The 17,806-nt window shown below is 38.1% G+C and overlaps 1 protein-coding gene across 1 annotated transcript in view; it reads left to right on the forward strand.

Moving 5' to 3' along the window:
- LOC111344244 (receptor-type tyrosine-protein phosphatase S) overlaps window positions 1-17,806 on the forward strand; it is a 43,408-nt gene that overhangs the window by 18,022 nt on the left and 7,580 nt on the right. Inside the window, exons 4-22 of the mRNA XM_088739172.1 lie at window positions 6,589-6,911; window positions 7,450-7,597; window positions 8,405-8,707; window positions 9,531-9,827; window positions 10,318-10,620; window positions 11,120-11,217; window positions 11,686-11,878; window positions 12,148-12,250; window positions 12,370-12,628; window positions 12,919-12,967; window positions 13,565-13,661; window positions 14,066-14,221; window positions 14,315-14,356; window positions 14,577-14,847; window positions 15,445-15,526; window positions 16,212-16,288; window positions 16,698-16,737; window positions 16,922-17,019; window positions 17,493-17,609. Coding sequence (XP_088595298.1) covers window positions 6,589-6,911; window positions 7,450-7,597; window positions 8,405-8,707; window positions 9,531-9,827; window positions 10,318-10,620; window positions 11,120-11,217; window positions 11,686-11,878; window positions 12,148-12,250; window positions 12,370-12,628; window positions 12,919-12,967; window positions 13,565-13,661; window positions 14,066-14,221; window positions 14,315-14,356; window positions 14,577-14,847; window positions 15,445-15,526; window positions 16,212-16,288; window positions 16,698-16,737; window positions 16,922-17,019; window positions 17,493-17,609 — 3,056 coding nt within the window. The remainder of the gene's footprint in view (window positions 1-6,588; window positions 6,912-7,449; window positions 7,598-8,404; window positions 8,708-9,530; window positions 9,828-10,317; window positions 10,621-11,119; window positions 11,218-11,685; window positions 11,879-12,147; window positions 12,251-12,369; window positions 12,629-12,918; window positions 12,968-13,564; window positions 13,662-14,065; window positions 14,222-14,314; window positions 14,357-14,576; window positions 14,848-15,444; window positions 15,527-16,211; window positions 16,289-16,697; window positions 16,738-16,921; window positions 17,020-17,492; window positions 17,610-17,806) is intronic.

A 17,806-nucleotide genomic window follows, 5' to 3' on the forward strand; every position in this document is an offset into this window, starting at 1 on the left:
ATGGTTTATCCTCCTTAACCAAGAGGACTGTAAGGTCTGGCCATTAGCAGATGTTATGGCAAAGGCAGCACATTCTACTTAGTTATTTTAAGACCCTGAATGTTGGTCTGGCCTAGAGCTTAACCTGACAACCTCCCTCGTGGTAGTCCCATACTCTATAACATGAAGCAACGAGTACGGAAGAGTCATACATTTCATTCGTCACCTATTTAAACAACACATTAAAAATGTGGCCCATTTTAAAACTTTGTAAACCAATAAATCAATAGGAAAGAAATATGAAGAGTTGTTGTGTAGTTAGCTGATGGTGTAAATGGATGAGTGATCTATGTTTCTGAATGAGTAATTTTTTTTTATTTTTAAGCAGCTACAATAAAATTTAGAAGGGATACATACATGCATGACTTTGTGTTATGTCAGCAGTTGGAAGTTTCCAGCTGTACTTTCCTCTCTTCTAAAAGTAGCCTGCAAACAGGCTCCCGGCTTGGAGGAGCGCGAATCACCCCTTCCTCTGTCCCCACGTCTGATTGAATGGGGAGCCTGTTCGCAGGCTATTCTAGAAGGTGACAAAGTGAAAAGCAGGGGCGTAGCAAGGATTTTTCAAAGGGGAGTGGGGGGTCACAGAGGCTACTCACCATTTACACCGCTGCTCTTCCGCGTGTATCAGCGGGCTCAGTCGTATTAACGCGGCATGAAGGGACAGAGCTGAATAACGTATACGCAAGCGCCAGGTTTTACCGCGGAAACACGGATTTTGAGTCGTTCGCATGGTTGATTTCTACGGTGGCCCACAAGTGCACACCGAATTCAAAAACTCTACACAGAATTCCAAATGCCCTCACCAAATTCAAATTGCTCACACCGAATTCTAAATCTCTACACCGAATTCTAAATCTCCACGCCGAATTCAAATTGCCCACACCGAATTCTAAATTTCCACACCGAATTCTAAATCTCCACACCGAATTCTAAATCTCTACACCGAATTCTAAATCTCCACGCCGAATTCAAATTGCTCACACCGAATTCTAAATCTCCACTCCGAATTCTAAATCTCCACGCCGAATTCAAATTGCTCACACCGAATTCTAAATCTCCACACCGAATTCTAAATCTCCACGCCGAATTCAAATTGCTCACACCGAATTCTAAATCTCCATACCGAATTCTAAATCTCCACGCCGAATTCCAAATGCCCACTCCAAATTCAAATTGCTCACACCTACACACAAATACCTAAATTTCTCCCAAGCATTTAAATATAATACAGTAAAAAGCACATAATTTCAAAGACAAGATATACACAGTAGGGGTGAGGCAGAATCAAAACATTAAACTACACCATGGTCTATAGAGAAACACCATGACGTTTTAACCTGAAGGTCATACTATTGCGTTTTGTTTTTCAACTAAAATTATACTTACCTGATGTTGATGGACCAGCACTGCCAGTTATCAAAGGTGATTGAGCTGCTAAGGTAACATCACAAGCAAAAGGTGAATATCATAAACGTAATTTTTTTTAAAATATGTTTTTTGGGGTATCTTATTTTGATTGAGAATACAAAAAAAATATCCATCATAGGACCTTTAACATGATTTTGAAGGCATGCTATATTCGACTGATCATACTAATTAAATTAAATTATTTTTCCAATTATTTCATCTTTGGTCATAATATGTATATCTACGTTGCCATGGTAACAGTATACTTAACAATTATTCCACGAGCGCACGTTGGATATGAGATGATAGATAGCCAACGAGGCGCGTAGCGCCGAGTTGGCTATAATCATCTCATATCCAACAAGCGCGAGTGGAATAATTGTTTTATTAAAAACGCCTTCAAGAAATTATTCTTTTGTGAGAAGAGACCGGATTTTTTAGCTCTCTTTTAATTTTAAACTGACGCGTACGCTTACCATATTTGTAGATTATGGTATATTGCCTCATATACCATAATGGCTAAGCCAATAAAAAGTCTTGAATTGCATTATCCAATGATCCAGTTTTTAATAAAATAAATTATATAACGTTTTCTTCAAATAACTCCTGAAATGGGGCAGCCACTGACTAGTGGAATTTTGTGTCCTGAACTTCGTGTATAGGCAAACATTTTAAGAGAGTTTTATTAAAAGAACAACATTTTGTAAACGAAATCTTTAATGTAACCTCTAAAAAAGGAAATCCCTGGTAGTCAAGGGTTGGGGGCCATGAGCATGAGGGGGTCTAGCGGGCGTTTGTGTACTTCCCCTCATGGCAAACACTCATATTTTAACTGCACAAACTAATTGTATTACGTATTTATTACGTAATTGCACGCTCTTTTATGATCAGAACCCAGAATGTCCGTTTTCAAAATTTTGTGCGGCAGCTTTCGGACCATGGGGGCGGTGGACGCAAACCCAATTTTCGAACGCTTCTATCTCTGTCGAAAATCAATATTTTGCCTCAAAAATTCTTAAGTATCCTTTGTTATAGATAATCTTTATAGTGGAATAATAAACTTTTACCCATTTTTTCTCTAAAATGGTTTTTCCAAGAGTCACGTGATTGGTGAAAGCCAGGAATTCTAGCAGGGGACAATACGTTGAACATGCTTTTCTTTGCACATGTTTTCGGCAATCAAACCCAAGTACATAAAAAATCTTATCAGCTGGAACTTACCGTTGCCACAATTCGTGCAGAATCGCTGGGTCTGCTGCACTCCGAGTCCGCAATTCCCACAAAACATGATAATGGCGTCGCTGATGGCGAGTCTCGCCGACGTGCCATTAGAGACAGCGTGTCACCCAAGCCGAAAATAGACTGGGCACTGTAAGGTACTTGGAAGGGGAAGTCTGGTTTCGATAAACAAGAGCGCCTGTCGTTTAGTGCGGCTTCGCAAGGTGAACATTAGTGCTAAACGAACACTAACTATTTTGAATTTAGATATCGGTTTACGTCTTGCTGAAAGAAGCCGCTCCTGTTTACAAAGAAATGACACTCGATTGTTTCACGAGAACTCGTCGTAAAATGTAGTTTGCCTTGAGAAAAACATGGAATCCAGCGCTCTAAGAATATTTAAAGTAAGTCAGGAACACACTTGCTCACTTTCCTTACAATATTAACAACAACAGCAACAACTAATAGACAAACAAATCAAGCAAATCAATAAGATCTGTCCTTTTAAGTACTCCGTATCAATTGTTTTTACACACCACCTTTCTATGCATTTTTGGGTGCATCTTAAAAAAGTCCGTGAAGTATTGAAATCTGAATGTATTAAAAAAAATTCGTTTTAATGAGCAGGCAATCGTTTCAAACTGACGAAATTTTTTTTGGTAAATGGTTTGAACCCGGGGGTAACATGTGAAGGTGTAGTCTGATCGTCGGGGTGAGTGTAGTCCTGAGAAGGACTGTTGTCGGTGGCAGTGACTGACGTTTCGACAACCTGTGCGGAAGTCATCATCAGAGTCAAGTGAATGATTGTTGTCAGTAGAATGTTTTTATTCCAGTTCGTGTGAAATGATCGGTTGGTTTTGCCGTGATGTTATGTAACGGTAGATGACATCACGTTACATGGCAGTGCCGTGTAACGTGATGTTTGTAACGGTAAACACTACAAACAGTTACACGGCACTGCCATGGGGTCTCCAGTTTCTGTTGTTATAGCAGAAATTGTGATGCAGAACATCGAGGAACGCGCCCTTTCGACTTGCCGACAAACGATACCGCTTTGGTTACGTTACATTGATGACACATTCACCGCCATTCGACACGACGAAATTGACGCATTCCACAACCACCTTAACGAACAAAACACTGACATACAGTTTACCAGAGAAGTCGAAGAAAATGGCAAACTTCCTTTTCTAGACTGCCTGGTAAGCCACAACGACAACTCATTACGAACGACAGTTTACAGGAAACCGACACACACGGACAGATTACTAGACGAGTCATCCTACAACCCTACATCACACAAAGCCACAACTATCAGAACTCTAACACGACGCGCACTAGTATGTGACTCGACAGACAGCTTATCCGACGAGAACAAATACCTTCACCGTGTTTTTACGAAGAACAACTACAACAACGACTTCATCCGACGAAACACTCACCGACCCACTACCACTACCGAAACAAACGACACTGCAACCCCTACGACTACAGCAACCATACCGTACATAAAAGGCATGTCTGAAAACATCTCGCGCATCTTACTACCCTTCAATATCCGCGTTGCCCACAAACCCATCACCACACTACGTCAGTTACTAACCAACGTTAAAGACAAAGACGAACTGAGGAACAGACAGGGAACGATTTATAAGATCAATTGTTCTGACTGCCAAGCCTCCTACATCGGTGAGACTGGCAGAAACCTCACAACAAGACTGACTGAACACAGACGGGCAACGAGGAAAGGTGATGTCAGCAATCACATTGCTGAACACCATCGACTTACCAACCACAACATTGACTGGGACTCTGCGCAATGCCTAACCTACAGCACTGACTATTTTCAACGACTGACTCTGGAAAGCTGGTTTACTAACTTAGAACAGACTCCCCTAAACAGATGTCAACAACTACCCGCCCCATACAAACGACTCATTCACGACATAAACATCACAAACGACCGAAAAAGAACAACCTAACTTTACCGACAGACCGAAACAGACCAATCACGACCGACTTACGTCACTTGAGTCTTACAGCCAATAACATCACGGCAAAACCAACCGATCATTTCACACGAACTGGACTAAAAACATTCTACTGACAACAATCATTCACTTGACTCTGATGATGACTTTCGCACAGGTTGTCGAAACGTCAGTCACTGCCACCGACAACAGTCCTTCTCAGGACTACACTCACCCGGACGATCAGACTACACCTTCACACGAAATTTTTTTTGTACACTACACAAGTAATTATTTTGAATCAATCTTAATTACACCTTGTGTAGTTCTTATCAACATACCGATTTCTACTTCACTTGACTTTGTGAAAAGCAAACTGACCTCTGCCAGGTGAGATTGTTAATTTCTGTTTGATTTGAAATATTTCTTTCCCTGCTCAATATTGTGAATTAAAATGTAGTAAAAAAATATTTCACATTATTATTATTATTATTATTATTATTATTATTATTACTTTTATTACTTTTATTATTATTACAACCCTCTGGCCTCATTTTAGAACAAAAACTCTACTGAATATGACTTGCACATTGTAGAGAGGCTAGGAAGGCTTTTAGAACTAAACCAAAGTGACTTTAATTCCAATTTGACCTTGTTATGAAAGAGGTCTATTGCATTACAATATCATTTTGTAATCAAGAGTTTTCAAGTATATATTAAGAGTATTAATTGCTTATGCACTTTACTTGGCAATTAATTCATGGGTGTATGATGGCAAGAAAGAGAGAGAGATAACTGAGAAATGGTGATTGTCAAGATTGTGAGGAACTTAACATCTCAGGTGGCTGTGCTTCTTCTAGGAATCACAGACCCTTAATGTCAATTGAGAAATTGCAATGAGCTTCCTATTTACTTGTTGTTACATTAAGTTATGTTAGAACAAGAAACATAACCTTGACAGAGCTCAACATCGCAACCTGTGGTGTGGAGATTTAGAATTCAGTGTGAGCAATTTGAATTCAGCGTGGAGATTTAGAATTCGGTGTGGAGATTTAGAATTCGGTGTGAGCAATTTGAATTGGGTGTGGGCATTTGGAATTCGGCATGGAGATTTAGAATTCGGTGTGGAGATTTAGAATTCGGTGTGAGCAATTTGAATTCGGCATGGAGATTTAGAATTCGGTGTAGAGGTTTAGAATTCGGTGTGGAGATTTAGAATTCGGTGTGGAGATTTAGAATTCGGTGTGAGCAATTTGAATTTGGTGTAGGCATTTGGAATTCTGTGTAGAGTTTTTGAATTCGGTGTGCACTTGTGGGCCACCGTAGATTTCCTATTCTGTTGCTTCGAGGCATCGTTTTCCTTACCGCTTTTCATTTACAGAACAACCTCCAAAAATTTGGTACACCCCCTAAAAATTTTCAAAAATTAATTTTCTCCTTTAAACCTTTCGAAATAGGAAAGTGCCTTCAACGAAAATAGAGTTGCTGCTAATTTCGCTAAATTTTAGACCTAGGACACTTGAGCCCGCATTGTTGACCGCATACCCGCTGACGTAGTACTTCATTATTCAGCTCTGTCGCATGAAGGCCCATATCAATGGCTTTTACGGCCAAGATATTGTAATGGCGTTTTCGTCACCTGAATATTGTAGGTTGTTTGCTCTAAAGAAGACCTACCAAGGGGGGGGTCACGGGCACCCCAGAACCCCCCCTGGCTACGCCCTTGAAAAGGGGTTTTTTTTTTTTTTCAAGCCTTGAATTTGCATTCAACAGCAACAGTCTTAGTTTACACAAAGATACATGTCTATACCTCAAGTCACTTTTTTCTAGTAAAATCACTTGAGGCGTTCTGATGATGCAGCACACTTGTGATTGTTACGGTTTATGAAGGATAAATTGAATTTCAAGGTTGAAACCACAGTTTTTGATAATTTCCCTAATTGTCTTTTAACAGTATGTGATAGTCCGGCCATTGGTGTGGCTAGAGATGATGTAATTCCAGACAGCAGTTTCTCAGCCTCAACACATTTTAATGAAAAGTATCTTCCTTCGTTTGCTCGCCTGAATAGAAGTAAGCCAGTTGACCGCGGTTGGGCACCCAAAACTAAAAAAGATCCAGCTGACTACCTACAAATTGATCTCCTGTATGACTTTGTAATCTGTGCTGTTGCTACTCAAGGAGTCAATTATGTAGATGAGTGGACAACAAAGTACAAGATTAATTTATCCATGGATAGTTCCCATTTTTATGTTTATAAAGAAAACAATGCTTTGAAGGTCAGTTTGATGTAATTGAAACATCATGCTAAACTTGGTTGAATTTTTTTAAGTTTTAATAGTTTTTTTACATTTACTTTCATAAAAGTGCAAGGCAGGAGGGATCTTGGGTACTTAAAGCATCTGTTGGTTGATTCCATTGGTTGACATTTCAACTGAGTTTTGGAAAAAAATCAGCTGATACTCAGTTGACATGTTTCCTGAGAGTCAACCAAGTGTCAGTTGCCATGTTATTCGAGTTGGTTCACTGTCAGTTACCACTATCAGTTGACATTTATTGGTATGTTGGTCAACACTTGGCCAACACCTTGACCAGTAAAGTACTGGCAAGTGTGCTTTAAGAATTTTCTGCAGAATTTTGCTCTTTTTGGAGGAAACCTAACCTTACATAAGCCTTTTGTTTTCATTTAAGTTTCCTCACTGTACACATTGTATTACTTAAGCTTATCATGCCTCCTTGTAAATTTTTATAGAAGTGTGGCAAATAGAATTAAATATAAATGAATAAATTACTCCTGTGCAACCTTTATAATTTCAGGTCTTTAATGGTAACTCTGGGAGAAATGACATAGTAAAACATGATCTGAGGAAGTATGCATTGGCAAGGTTCATCCGTTTTATGCCAACAGAGTATTATGGCTGGAAGGCATTGAGAGTGGAAGTTTATGGAATGCTCCTATCCGCAGGTATTTACTCTATTTTCCCTGTATTGCATTAATGAAATCCTAAAAGTTTTGGGAAAATTGGAAGGGAATGTTATGATTTGCCTTACTTGAAAATGTTCTATAAAATCTCTTAACTAGCCTATACTGATACACTGAGGTTAATACTCTATTTGTATCAACACCTATATTTTTAGATAAAATATATGTTTCCCATACTATGCCTATCAGGATTCTGAGGAATTAAATTGTATATAATGGTATAATGTGTCCACTCATCTACTCAGGATCTTCTTTGCTGTGATCTTATTCCTGCCAAAATCAAACAAGTGGTGCAGTTTCTATTTTATTCCAAGTGCTGTTTGAGTCGTGTCAGAATCAAATTCTTTTCTCAACATTAATGTTTAGGTACGGACAAAAATATAAGTGAGTTGTGGAATAGTCCATGGTAGAACACTCAAAAGCATTGCATAACTGGTCTATGGTGGATGTTCTGTGTCTATAATCATATCTGTAAGGTATCCCCCCAAGGAAATCAGATCACCACTTAGTTCCTTCTGAAATTCCACTCATTTGGTCCATCAGGAATGCATGACTAGTCACTGAGATTCTTTTGATGTCAGACTTGGAAGAAATAGAAATTCAGACTTGTGACATTTTAGGGAGGACACAACTACACTGATAGAACAAAAACAGCACTTCATCATTCTTCACCACTTTCATCTGTCTTGACCAATCCAGTCCCTTTATAGGCACTCAAACAATGTGAATTAAACTGCAGATCTAAGATAATATTACGTTATAATAATTTTTATTCATTCAACAATCCAGGTCCATCACAAGCTCCAGGCAACTTCACTGTGACTGTGATTTCATCTAGCAGTATAAGAGCATCATGGACATCGCTGCCAGAATATGCCAGACATGGAGATATAACAGAATATAAGTTGTTCTTCAGAGAGCAAGGCACGGTGGACAATTCAAACATGGAGCCTATTGCTGGAGCTGCAACATTAACTAAAGATGTCATCAATCTTGAGAAGTACACAAAATATGAATTCCAAGTGTTGGCTGTTAATTCTCGCGGTGAGGGACCAAAAAGTTCTATGAAGGTTGAGCAGACACTGGAGGATGGTAAGAGGATAAAACTGATCAGTGTAGGTTGTAAAACATTTTACTAATAAACACTGGGCTTATTTGAATGAAACTGGAACATACATGTACATCTTGCCACTGGTTTACTGTATTGATATTATGCATGATATTGTTAGTTATTATAATTATAATTATAATAATAATTATTATTTTTAGATGGCTTCTGCAGTGTAAGTGAACATGTTAAAAAGGGCATTATTTGATTTTTACATTTTCTCTGCCGAAGGTCAATTTTATGAGTGTATAGTTAACAATTATTCCACGAGCACGCGTTGGATATGAGATGATAGATAGCCAATGAGGTGCATAGCACCGAGTTGGCTATAACCATCTCATATCCAACAAGCACGAGTGGAATAATTGTTTTATTAAAAATGCCCCCAAGAAAATATTATTTTGTAAGAAGAGACCGGATTTTTTAGCTCCCTTTTGATTTTAACCCTTTGGCTCCCAGAAGTGATCAACATGTAACTTCTCTCTATAATATCCATACAAGATCCAGCAAACAGGTAATGAGAATCCACAAGCTCATCAGTAAGAAGTTGGTACCTTGATTGAACACCAAATTCTTGTAACCAATTTACAAGGAAACGTGTATCAGCTAGAGGGGAGAATTCACAATCAGATCTTGGGAGTTAAAGGGTTATTAAGCTGACACGTACACCTACCATATTTGTAGATTATGGTATATACCATAATGGCTGAACCAATAAAAAGTCTTGAATTGCATTATCCAATGATCCAGTTTTAATAATTATAATTATTATAATAACTTTCATCTTCCATTTCTTTACTATTTTAGCACCAAGCATTCCTTCAAACCTTTCACACTCAGAGATAAAGCCAGATAAACCATTTGGTCCAAAGGTAAAGCTTACTTGGCATAAGCCAGCAAAAGAAAATGGAATTATCAGAAGTTACACTGTGTTCTATAGTCACAATGAAGATCCTCATCGGATTCACACTAAAACGTTAGGAGAAAATATGTTAAGTTATACTGTAGATGTGCTAGGAGGGGCCACTTATCAGTTCCACGTCAGAGCTGTAACTATCAAACCAGGACCAAATGCTACTAAGTCTGTTCAAACTAATGAATATGGTAGGTGTGAGTCTGAAAACATTATAATTAATTATATAGACTCATTATAAACTGTTATTTAGTAAGTACATAGAGGGTGAGTGATATCAAGATAGACAAGTAGAGAACAGCTGCAATATGGGTACAGGAAGGATTCTCCTTATAATTATCAACTCCAAGTGCTTGCCAATGTAGTATTGAAGGTCTCGTGAACATGATTGTATTAAACAATATGAATGAATGTGCTTACAGTACCTAAAATATAAAACTGTAGTGAAGGGTGAAGGAATGGACATACTTTTCTTATCAACACTAAGTGCTCGAAATGAGTTTCAAGCATCTTCAAATTTAATGTCTTTAACATCTTGAAACTTGTTTCAAACATCTCAAAACTTGACTCAAACATCATAAAACTCAATGTAAGCCTCAATCTCCAAAACATTTTTTTTTAATTTTGACAACTTACTATTTATTTGAATTGCTATGTGTATATTTTTATTTCCCTTTTCAGAACCCAGTGTAGCACCAAAGGATGTGTTTTCCAGTACACTTAATCAAACAACCTTCAACATTTCATGGTCACCTCTGACAAGAGAAGAAAGTTATAGCAAAGTTACTTCATATGAGATCAAGGCATTTCTTAAGTCTTCTGGAGATCGACAAAAAAGGTCTCCAGACATCAGCAAAACTGTTGACACACTAAGAGCATCTGCAATTCTCTATGATATTCCGCCTTGTTACAGTGTGTCTGTGCGAGCATATACTGTTGCTGGTCCTGGACCATTTAGTCAACCCTTACCACTGGAAACGTTGAGTGAGTTTCTTTTTTTTTGTAACAAACTAGAACATGTAAAAGTTTGCTTTGAATTCATTGATTTAGAATGGGTAGCTTAGTGTTTAAATTCATTCAGAATCATCAGCAAACGTTTAAAAGCAAGGTAATGTAGAATTACTTGAAACTTTGGTTACAGCTTCATTTGGCTAATGAAGAGTGATGTCCAACATATTAACACCTCCTTTCAATTGTGTGTCCAAGGAAACAAGTTTCAGTGTTTCCCATAACTTTTTCACAAGCTGTAAAAATATTGTTTTTAAATTGTCACATTCAGTTTGTCATAGTGACTTTTTTAAAATTTATTTTTATTCTAATTACAACATGGATTAATATTGTGCATACAAAGAAAACAACAAATTTACAGAAAAAGTTCAAAAATAACAGTAGTACTAAATATGTACTACACAGAAGAAGAAACTTTAAAAAAAAAAAATGCTGTGATACCTTTATTGTTTTTTTTCCTAATATGTCAAAGCAGCATGGGCTCCCAACAAGCTAGGAGCAACAAACGCTCAGTCAACAGAGATGACATTGGAATGGCAAAGACCCCAGACTGCTACTGGAGAAAACTGGAAGGTGCAGTGCTTTATTTTTTTTAAGTCTATACTTTACTGAAATGACATGGGTTTTAAAAGAAAGTTTACCACAACACTTTCCAGTTGCAAATCAGAAACTGTGTCCTTTTTGTGATTTTTGTAATTCCTAGCATAAAGAGTATTAATTTTTAATTAAGTACTATTGGTAATGACCAATGTCCTGATGAATAAGTATACCAGGGAATATGTAATGTGCCATTTGTATGGGTACAACAATATATGAGCAGCCTCTGTAATAGTTACTGTGACAGATCAGAGGAATTTCTTGACTTGTAAGCTGTCTGTCATTTTACATGTACATGTGACAACTCCTTTAAAATATGATGTTTTTTGTTTTGCACTGTGACCATGACAATGCAAGACTAGAGAGATTTTATTGGTAAATAAATTAAGTCAGATGTGGTATTAATTGGCATTTGACTTAACGGGTTTTTTTTGATTGTTTAAGGTTGAGTACTCTGGGAAAAAGTCATACAACAACAGCTTTTTACATGAAGGCAGCAAAGATGTACAGGGGACAACAAAATGTACCCTTGATAACTTGGTACCAGGTACCAAATATGAGTTTCAAGTTTATGGAATCTCAAAATGTGGAAACAAGGGATCCCCGACTTATTTGGAAAAGGAAACAGAAATAGGAGGTGAGCATGTATCTCTTAACCATGGCCATGTGATCCCTAAGAGTGACTAACATCTATTTTCTCCTTACAACATCACCCCTGAATCACTCATTAAGGTCAGGAGAATAGAGAAAATGATCACCAACTAAAAAAGTTGTTGATTTTCAAACAAATTCTCCTTGTCAGCTTCTTAGGAAATGCATGGAGATCAGTATGGAGAATATGCATACTGATCTTAGTGTAACAATTATGCTAATTATAATTATTATAAAATTTCTTTTTTTCCCCAGAGCCATTGGCTCCAGTTGTACCATCATTGACCATCAGGAAGGTTTCTGAGTCACAGGTTGAAGTTGAACTGTGGCCTGCAGAACAAAGGAATGGTCCAATAAGGTGACTGTTCTTTCAATTATTTTTTAGGTCTTGTATACAGACTCTTTGTCTTTAATATTTCAGTGATCTTTGTGATGTTTGATCAGAATAGTTGAAATAATCGTTTTCCACTCTTCCAGTGCTTATCAAGTCATTGTTCTGAGAGTTGTTGATGGTGTTGAGACGCTTCCCGCTGAGTATAAATCACAGTTAGAGGATTCAAACAAAGATAGCCTGAACTTTTATGTTGCTGCCGAGATAGAAAATATTCCAGTCTATGAGAAGTCTTGGAAGTTCACCGTCGGCGACGGGAATCGTTATGGAAAATTTGTTAACAAAAACCTTGAAAGAGGAGATGACTACATTATTTATCAGAGAGCCATAACAGAACACGAAGGCGTAAGTAACTTTTTGATACTCATGAAGTACATTACACAGAGCAATTCAATTGTTTCGAGAAACCAAAACCAAAGTAATCCCAACGACCAATCAGAACAAAGGTTGATGTTATCATTAGCCAATGAGAACTCAAAGTGAAAACAAGCAAGCTGCTTGTTTTGAATGTGATTGGTTGAAAAGGTGGCGAGCGTTGACAGTATTTGGTTCTTCTAGAAGACAAAATAGGTCGTTACATGCATTTTGCAAAAAAAGTTTGATAGTAACTTCCATGAATTTGATGTCCTTTCTAGGACGTTTATGGAGAGGTCGGCGAAGTCGCCAGGATTTCTGTTGAAGCAGGTAAAAGTTTACTTTTCTACAACTTGGCTGATGTTATGACGTTATTTCGCACAAGGGTAAAAGACTTATTTTAGACAACCTTGATAAAGTTCTGATCTTTCTGCTTCAATCGTAGCATGTTCACTGGTCAATTATTAATAATTCGAATTGGCTGTGTGACATCGCATCTTATTTTTGTGGGTAGTGTTTCTCGCAGTCAGGGTTCGAACCGGTCCAGAAAGAAAATCTGGAAAGACGGTGATCGTTGATTAAACATGCATGATATTTCAGGCATTTCTAATTTTTTCCCTTGGTCTTTGAGTCTGTCACGAGGAAAGTCGCGAAGAGTGATTGAGACAAAAGCTTTTTTTATGGTACAGTGTAAAGCCAAGACGAAAAAACAGTAATAAATGCATGTTTATCTTTTTTAACATTGTTTCCAGTCCAAAGTCGCAGATTATACTGTACATTTTACTTGGAAAAGTCGTAGAAAGAGGATTGGAAAGGAAAGGGCATCACCAATGTAGTACGAACCCTCTGTACCACTTTGAATTTACTTCAGAGTAGTTCTTTCAGAAGGGAATGTTTTTATGTTTTATTTTCTTTTTTAAAATCAAGGAGCGACTGGGCTAAACGCTGCAGCTGTTGCTGTACCTGTGGTGTTCTTGCTGCTCCTTATTCCGGCGGTTGTTGTTGCCGTGTTCTTCTATCGAAGGTGAGCTAGCACTGCTAGGAAAAGGTATACTCTTGGGGTATAGTTTTAGTTTTTCTTTCAGTTGGGGAAAAGATAAAATAGAAAAGGTTCGTGTTGCAATTGATCACTACTTACAGTATTCTTCTTTACTTCATTCTTCTTCTGTTTACTTACCTGAGGCTTTCGACATTGCTGTTCCTAGCAATCTGCAGGACGCTTGTCACATATGAAGTCAGTAATGGCTCAGGTGACCTTGCTGTTAATGGTGACGTCATCTATGCGTCCGTCCTCCAATAGATCATAAGAAAGAACCAATCAAAATGCATATGTAATTCAGCTTCTATTATTTTTTATATATCCCACGTTCGTAACAGAAACGAACAGCATGTTTCTTTATCCTTCAATTTTATTTTAACAATTAATAGGAGGAAGCTATCACGAAAGGAGGGTGATAAGAGAAAGTCTCCAGTTCCACTGAATGACATCCAGAATGGTCCAGTTCCTAACTCAACCGGAGGATTTTATGAAAACGTTGGTTTTGTCGCTAGCCGTGAACAAGAGCAAGGCATGATTAACATATAACTCACTGGCGTACCTCTTGAGTTGTTGATGTAACAGTAACTAAATCCTAGGAACACCTTTTGGGATTCAACAGTTCAGTGTGTTTATTGTAGCAAGCGCCTCAGTATATCAATCTGTTTAGGCAAAGTGTTTAGGTATGGCTGAATGTGAAACTTGAAAACTACAATGGAACCTCTACTAAGAGGTCACCCACCGGGAACGGAGGAGCGACCGCGAAATCCAGGTTCCACAGACTGGGGATATTATAAAAAACGAAAAACAACGGCACTTTATCCCATAATTGATCCACAAAATCTCGCTCGAAAATGCTACTTACTTTGATTTTGGGAGAGAAACATGGATTAAAAGTTGAAGATCAAATTTAAGCCGTAAAATCGATAACAGATTATATCAAACCTTTGCAAAGAACGTTTTCAACTTGTGGTACAAATGTTCACTCTATCTAACTATCTCTGAACGCTGTTTTTTTATAGATGCTGTAGATACATCCTCGTCTGGTGACGAGGAACTTGTCTACAGTCAGCCTGACGATGGGAAACCCAAACCAATTCCTGTCGATGAGTTTCCAAAATACTTCAGGAAAAAATCAAAAAATGGAGCTATTGTGCTGCGAGAGGAATTTAAGGTATTTCCATAGCTCTTCCACGATCTAAGACATATCAATTTTTCGCAGAGAAATTATCGGTTTCACATTTTTTCTATTTCCTTTGAATTATTTCTTTAACTAGAAACTTTACAACACGTATAGTAGACTGGACTAGAAACAAAAATCAGTGTTCTTTGGACGCAGGCATACGTGAAACCGCAACTCGCGGCTCAAATACGAGACATGTGCTGCCCTGGTTATCGATGGAAAATCGTGATTCTAGTTAAGATTAGCAACTAATTATTCAAAGGGGTGAGAAAAAAGAGATTTTAGACGTAGCTACGGCAAGGGTAATCGATTGGAGTGGAAAGCACGATCTTTGGCACATTTGTGGACAGTTTTCGAAAGGTAAGGCTTCTGTTTGGAATCTATAAACGCGGGCAGTGTCACAGGTTCATCTATATATTTTTAATGGTGAAGATGTAAGTGAATTGGTTCACGTTTTCTGGTTTCTCGAAGTGTTTGACTTGTTTTTACTAGCTAACCTATAAAGTGAAAAACAATGTCTAGTCAATACATCGCAATAATTTCTAATGAACTTTTATGGTGGTCATGGAACTCATGACTATTTTCTAGGATTTTCTTGGAGGTATGCAGGCTTCCTGGAATGCTGGCCGGAAAAACAGATCTAAGAACCGTTATGGAAACATAACTACCTGTGAGTAGTTCACGTAATTTCGAAATACAGCACATTTCTAGTGATTTTCTTAAACGAAAACAAAGGAATCACTGCAACCAATCAGATCGGCGTAAGGTATCACGGGGAACCAATGAGAACTCGAAGTTAGATTGAGAGAACTATCTTCAGCGCGGGAAAACCAGAATTGGTTTTAAGTCGAGTGCATCACAGAAAGTCGTACTACATTTTCACTTCCTCGGTGATACATTACTAAAGAGACGCACTGCAATATGGAAACCTATTTGCTTTTTGTAATAAAGAAGGCAAAAGTTATCAACAGTAATTACATCTACATTGGTGTATGCGTCTGTTCTTGAATAAATTGTAAGAAGAACCACTCTTTTTGCGTTTATATTTCAGCTTAAATCTTAATTGACTATATCTGCTTCAAGAACGATTTTTGTGAGTTACGAAATTCGCTTGCTTTGTAGCTCACACTCGCACCCAACGCATGACTGTATTCTTCATTGCCAGGGTCCTGTTCGTCTTTGTCGTTTGACTTGAACCAACGGTCGTTCTCGTCATCAACAAGGGCCAATTCTTAACCCGAGTCTTAGCCATGTATAACATGTAGTGTACTGCGGCAAAGTGTATATTGAACGTTTTTGTCTCCTATAGCTTTACTCAAACTTCGTTTTTAATGACAAGCTCTGTTTATTAACAGATGATCATTCTCGTGTTGTTTTGGACAAAGTAGAAGGCGATCCTACGTCTGACTACATTAACGCTAGTTACATCCCGGTAAGTTGCTCATTGAATACGTATACACAGTTCTTTCCAATGAGTGTCTTGAAACCAAAACCAAAGTCAACGCGATCGCCAATCAGAGCAAGGGAAAATCTCAAGGAGCCAGTAAGAACTTAAAGTCAGTGTTGGTAAAGTACTAAACCGTCCTAAGCGCGGGAAAACGCAAGTATGGATTGTAATTGTGATTACGTCTCAAATTGATGCTGATGTTTTTCGCCAATCACAGCGCGCGCGCAAGGAAAGCCTTAAAGACAAAGCCGATGCAATTCCGGATTATTTACAACACTCTTTTCGTTCGAAACTTTTTGTAAGGGCAATTAAAAGAAGAATTTCGTAAAGGAAAGTCTAGTTTCTTCAAGTTTCCGCCACTAATTTTCGTTCTGCGTTCAAATCCTTCCTTCAGACATTTGACGAGAAAACTATGTGTTACATCGCCACACAAGGTAATAATTTTTATTCAAACAACTATTAGGACATAATTGTGTCAAAATAGCTTTTATTTTTTATCAAGCTGCCCCATTTAGTCCATGCTTTTTTAATGAAGATTTCTCTGTTCTGGCCAATCCATTAAAACATCCAGAGAAACGTGTCTGCCTCTCTTATTTTATTCTTGAAATACTACTTCAGGGCCAAACCGTGTGACAGTAAATGATTTCTGGCGAATGATCTGGCAAAAAGATTGTTCTACCATCGTCATGCTGACAAACCTGGTCGAGCTGGGAAAGGTATGCCATTTTTGCGTTTTCCAACTTTTGAAGATCTTGTCTGGGTTTTCTTGACACTCATCCTTTACTTTAGCTGCAAGGAATGCCAATCAGGGCTAATTCTGTTTCACTAACACGATGAAGATCTTTCACGGGTGAAGGGGCAAAAGTGCGGCCGTAAACCTGTAATTTTATTGCGACACTTGTCCCTGTCATTTTAAATTTCGACGTCTATCTATAGAAAGGGCTTTACCTTGCTTGTCTTTCTTCATGCGTCGTAAATCCCTGCGAAAGAAAAAGACAGTAAGTGAACAAATAACCGGTATCAAGGTCATGGTTTCGACATTTTACGTCGCAGCTCTCTTCAGTTCAGACGTTGCGCAATTCTTTCCCCCGTTACAACACTTTTTTTTACAAGGAAAGGGGGCGGAATCGTTGTGAAGGAGACCATGGGCTCCACTACTACTGTGAAAGCACTTGGTGTTGCATTTCAGACCAAGTGTGAGCAATATTGGCCAGAGAGTAATTCCAAGTTTGGAGCTATTACTGTTACTCTACGCAAGACTGCAATGTTTGCCGATTACGTTATTCGGACATTTGTACTTGTAAAGGTAAGAAGACTTATAAATACTTTTCTCTGCATTTATCTTCTATTTTTTTAACTTATTTACGACCAACACGTCGGCAGATAATTTCATTATTGCTGTTGTTAATTTTTTAATTTTCAATGTACACAGAGGATGGCTGATGCATCTGGTGAAACGAGTTTAATACGCCGGCTAAGAGGTGTCATGTTCTTATTTAAATG

Source organism: Stylophora pistillata, chromosome 11 (assembly GCF_964205215.1).
Source record: "Stylophora pistillata chromosome 11, jaStyPist1.2, whole genome shotgun sequence".
Taxonomy (NCBI): Eukaryota; Metazoa; Cnidaria; class Anthozoa; order Scleractinia; family Pocilloporidae; genus Stylophora; species Stylophora pistillata.